General features: G+C 40.1%; 1 protein-coding gene across 1 annotated transcript in view; it reads right to left on the bottom strand.

Moving 5' to 3' along the window:
* Nucleotides 1-3,769: 3,769 nt before the first annotated feature.
* The window catches only part of LOC113812471 (glutamate dehydrogenase, mitochondrial), a gene marked incomplete at its 5' end in the record, with an annotated part of 10,162 nt that continues 8,931 nt past the window's right edge, over nucleotides 3,770-5,000 (bottom strand). Inside the window, 2 exon segments of the mRNA XM_070120812.1 lie at nucleotides 3,770-4,549; nucleotides 4,845-4,907. Of these exon segments, the coding sequence (XP_069976913.1) occupies nucleotides 4,430-4,549; nucleotides 4,845-4,907 (183 nt within the window).

The following is a 5,000-nucleotide window of genomic DNA, read 5'->3' as shown; positions in this document are numbered from 1 at the left end:
AAATCATTGTGATCAACCGTATATACTAGCTGAACGACACATTTGAATTAAATGTGCCATAACCCGCTCCACTGAGTATACCATGAACTGCACGGGTCCACGTTCATGATCCCCCAAAGATGCATGTAAGACAACTGCATAGGCCGTCCATCAATTTCAGATTCATTTTCCGGCCTTTTTCCTAACGCAATTATAAAACCCTGTTTTGATCGTGGGTTATAAGAATAGTCATTCTGATTTAATGTTTGATCTCGTGAAAGATTAGACATACATCAAAATGAAGGTATTTTACTGTACTGGGAGACGTATATTTATTACATGCTGTAGAGACCATTTCACTGTTTAAGATCACATAGTATTGTGCTCATGCGTGCGTAATTGATACCTTTGTTGTCAGCAAATAACTCATTTTTGTTTTATTAACAGGAGATAACTCATTATAACGTTTATACCTATTTAGCTTGGATTCCTCTTATTCAAGCATCTTGTGTATGTTAATTAATACTTTTTCTACCATATCTCTTGTACACTACAAAAGTTTTCGATAGGAAACTCTTTGCACCAGTAAAATATACCAATATTAATAGAGACCCTTCCTGCAAAGTTCCAAAATCCAATTTTAATATCGTCAGTGATACGAACATGATAGTAAATGCCGATATAATGGTTAATGGCTAAAACAAATAAATGTGCTAGACATGTTAAAGTATTGTGGCGAAAAGGAATAAACAAGTCATTCATTAGTACAAAGTGTATTAGATGCCAGTTCTACAGCACTATGTATGGTATGATAGTGAAAAAGGTAAAGAGGGTGGGGGCTAATGGGTACGGCAGAGTAAAAGGGGAAAGGGATTTAAGGGCTAGGGACGATTAGATCAAATGGAGGGTATCTATGCGTCTGAGGAAGAAACATGAGTTATCTAAGGAAAAGTGGGGGATTCCACGACGATGTTTACAGGTTGGGGGATCGGGGAAGAGAGGACAAGTGAGGAAAGCAGAGGTATAGGCTGCAATAAAGCGGAGATGGAACAGAATGTGTGGTGCTGAAAGGGGAACCATCAAGAAAAAAATAATGAGCACTAAGGGTAAAAATGGGTATCGGAGAAGTAGAAGAACCCGGTGAATGAGACAATACTTCAGAAGGGAAAGGATCCGCGGAAGGATGTTTTGACAAACTGGAGTCTCATGAGTATCCAGGAGCGAACAGAAGAGATAATGGGGAAAGAAGGGGTGTAGATGGAGAATGGGATGTGGTGCATTGGGAGAGTGGGAGGGAGAGGGATAGGAGAAACATGTGGAGGATGAGGATGGGTATCCGCAGTCACTTTGAAAGTAGAATGGGAGAGTAGAGATACTGAAAGGTGGATGAGGGAGTGTTTTCTTGGGCCATATTTAGGAAGTTTTGGATGTCCTCAAGAGTTTCTGGAGGAGGGCTGGGTGAGAAAATCTAAGAAACTAAGGTTTTGTTGAGATGAGACACATCTGAAGAGCAGAGAGGGTCAGTGTTGGTGAGAATGTGGTAGATAATGGGGTGAAACATTTAGATTGCTTTGTGCAATAGGTAAAAGAAAGGAGAAAGAGGGGTAAGCACGGGAGAAATGGTAGAGATTTGAGTATGCGGATTTAGGATGGCAAAGAGATTCGGTAGAAGTGAGATGATAAGGGGTTCAGGGAAGAGATAGAGGGGGAGATGGAGACATCTTGGGAAAAAAAAGGGAGGAGCGGAGCGAAGGATAACGTTGGAGTAGGGAACGAGAGAAAAATCTCGGCGTGCTTCCTGTCTGCCTCACGTAGAGCGTGGGCCATGTTTGATTTGCAACCTCAAACTCGGACTTGTAGACATGGCAGCTCTTGTAAAATACATTATGAAAGGAACAGTTGTCACTCGTGTGATTGTGTAGAAAAATTTGAACGGCTATGACCAGGTTGGCCAAGCATTGTCCCTTCACAGCGGACTGTGAAGCGACAATACTTGGCCAACATTCCTGCTTGGCAGGTTGGCCGGAACGCCAAGATTCCTGCTTGGCAGGGTGGCCGAAACGCCAAGATTCCTGCTTGGCAGGGTGGCCGGAACGCCAAGATTCCTGCTTGGCAGGGTGGCCGGACCGCCAACATACATTCCTGATACCGATGGGGGAGGAGTCGATATGATCGGACAGGGTGGCACTCTACGCCAATATAATTTTATGGGGGAGGTCATATCTACATAAGGTAATCTTAGCAATATTGGTGTAGGGCTCTCGACAGCCTCTTGGGGGGTATAGTGTATCAATGTACTGACACTGCATTAGAGTTAACGAGGCAAAGCAAGTCATTCTGTCTCAACAATTCTTATCGTAGACAAGGCAATCAGCCGGGAGATGGAAATATTTCCGCTTTAAGTATTAAGGGAGGAATGAGGCAGGGTAGGAATTTGTTAGCCAGTGAGGGCAGTCTGGGTTGATAATGCACGAGCTATGTTAGGAGACTGACTTGACTGTGCCAAGGTGTGAACGATTGGAATAGCTGCGGAAGGAAACTCCGACTACTTGTTTTCGGTGACATTGTTGGAAGTGGAGGTATTGTCAGAGTAAGATGTGGTAGAGGGATTCGCAAAAACATGGATCCCATTTGGCTGGCTAAAATGAGTACTCAAAAGGTTTGTAGAGGGGTAGTTGAAGGACTAGGACGGGAGGAAGAGGGAGTAGTGTGGAGAGAGATAGTACTGCTGGGAGGAAGACAATAAGGATGAAGAGTATTAATAAGGGAGGCATCTTTTGAAAATGAAGAACACTGCAGTAAGCAAAGATCGAGTGGAAGATGTTGAGAGAGAGGAAGGGATATATTCTGAGAGTTGAGTATAGGCCTAGATGGATGATTCAGAATGAATTCAGTTGTCAGCAAGCATTGAGGTAGCGGGAACTGCGTTCCGAGTCATGATCAAAGGAGAGTCAAGGGTCAGAAAACCAGAGAGGTCAATTTCAGATAGGCTAGTTGATGAAGGGGTCAGCCTCAATGCCCTTAATAAGGCTACAAATACTTCATTATTGTCCGCGGTGGGCCTGAAATACGTGGAGAAGAGACAGTCTACCCCTCAAGGTCTCCATGAGAGGTATGAGCTAGACAACTAACCAAGATAATACTTTAACAATGGCTCCCGAGGCCGTTCAATACTGACATAAAACAGCCTTTCATCCTTTCAGCATGGTTCTTACACTGTAGGAAATACAGAATAAGGGATCGGAGAAAAGAAACAAAAGGAAAGGGGGAGAAGAAAGAAAGACCATGCAAAATTGATTGAGCAGAGGGCTGAGGTCCAAGGTAGGTGCGATCCACTACACTAGGCCCTAGCTCACGTCTTCTGTGGCCCTTATGATTACAAAAGGCATGGAATTGAGGAAGGGCAAAACAGATATAGCAAACTTTTGAAATATTTTCAATAAAAAGTGAATGTAGTCTCACAGTATGACATAGCTGACCAAGGATGATAAAAAAGAATATACCCAGAAAATTAAAAATTGTGCTGTAGTCTGGAGAATACTTCATCCCTTGTTTCCCCATTTCAACTCAAAACAGTGTGGATACTATTATTTGCAAGTTCTCTCTCCTTTTATGTATACTGGTTCCAGAAAACTTGCATATGGTTACACCAGTTTTACAACTATATATCAGAATTCTAGCTTGGTAACATTGTATATATCAAGGGTAAGTTTTTTTCGGAATCCTTTACTGCAGCAATGTGTATGCTATTTTGGGATCAAACTTCTTTTAGGTGAATAAAACATAGAAGTATTTTGCCCAATAATGGGTGTTTTTGGTAATAAAATAAACCATTACAAGGTCACCTGCCTTGCAGAACATGGAGAATATCATCCATTAACATTTAATTGAATTACTATACATACTAACAATTTCGCTAATGTGTATGGACAAGAAAATCCCTGTGTTGCCATTATCATCAAAAGCATTATATCCTCTTTACTGCAATGTTAATCAAATAGATGATGTGATGAAGAAACAATGTGGTACCCTATTAACATTTATTTGTAATTTACAAGTTGGGTAAAAAATACCATTCATTTTTATGCAAATCTCCTTTCTGTTCCCTGAATCAAAAAATACCTTTCTGAAGTATGAATCAAATACCTGTAAAAACTTTCAACTCCTCATCTCAAATGTCTGTTAACCATAGAGCAAAAAGAAATCAGCTGCATAACACTTTTCTTAATAAAAGCTGACAGAGAAACCCTTTCTGCTTGCATGCCAAAAATTGTCAGACATTCTTGCCATCATATTTTAAATGCAATTTCACTTGGTATAATTGATGTGAAATTCTTGTACCATCCATACTTTTCTTCCCCACTGCAAATATGCTCTTTCATTTCTTCTTTTCTTCTTTTAATCTCTGATGGAAACAGTCCATGACCATGCCAACATTCTAACAAGGATTTTAGGTGAATGTAAGACCAGCCTCCTTGTAGGTGTTGAAGATCTTCTCAATGGAATTGACATAAGCAGCAGTACGGAGATCAATGCCCAAGTTATACTTGATTGCAGTTCTCATGATGGCCTATGATGAAAGTGAGAAAAAAGATGAATCAACTGCAAATAATATCCTAAGTAATAAGCTTACTACTCAAGTGAAAGAAATACATAAAGGGGAAATAAATAAAATAACACTTTATTCAACTGATACTCACTAACACTTTTTCTTAGTGGTGGAAAGATTTTGAATGAAGTAACTGTTTAAATTTTTAAACAAGAGTGATAACCCCAAAATGAAACCATAACAAAACCCTTATGCAAAAGAAAAGAATCAAATAAGTAACACAGGTATGTGTGTATGTATATATATATAAACTTACTCTGGCAGAGCGTTCCATGGAGTAGTCCAAACCAGAGTGGACAATGTCTTTCTCAGATGCACCCTGTGACACAGATAAAATAATCATTTAATAATTTGTATTCTCAGATATAGATACAATCATTTGACCATGGTACTCACTAATAAACAGATGTTA

The sequence above is a fragment of the Penaeus vannamei genome, chromosome 4 (assembly GCF_042767895.1).
Source record: "Penaeus vannamei isolate JL-2024 chromosome 4, ASM4276789v1, whole genome shotgun sequence".
NCBI lineage: Eukaryota > Metazoa > Arthropoda > Malacostraca > Decapoda > Penaeidae > Penaeus > Penaeus vannamei.
This window is presented reverse-complemented; position numbering and strand designations above follow the sequence as displayed.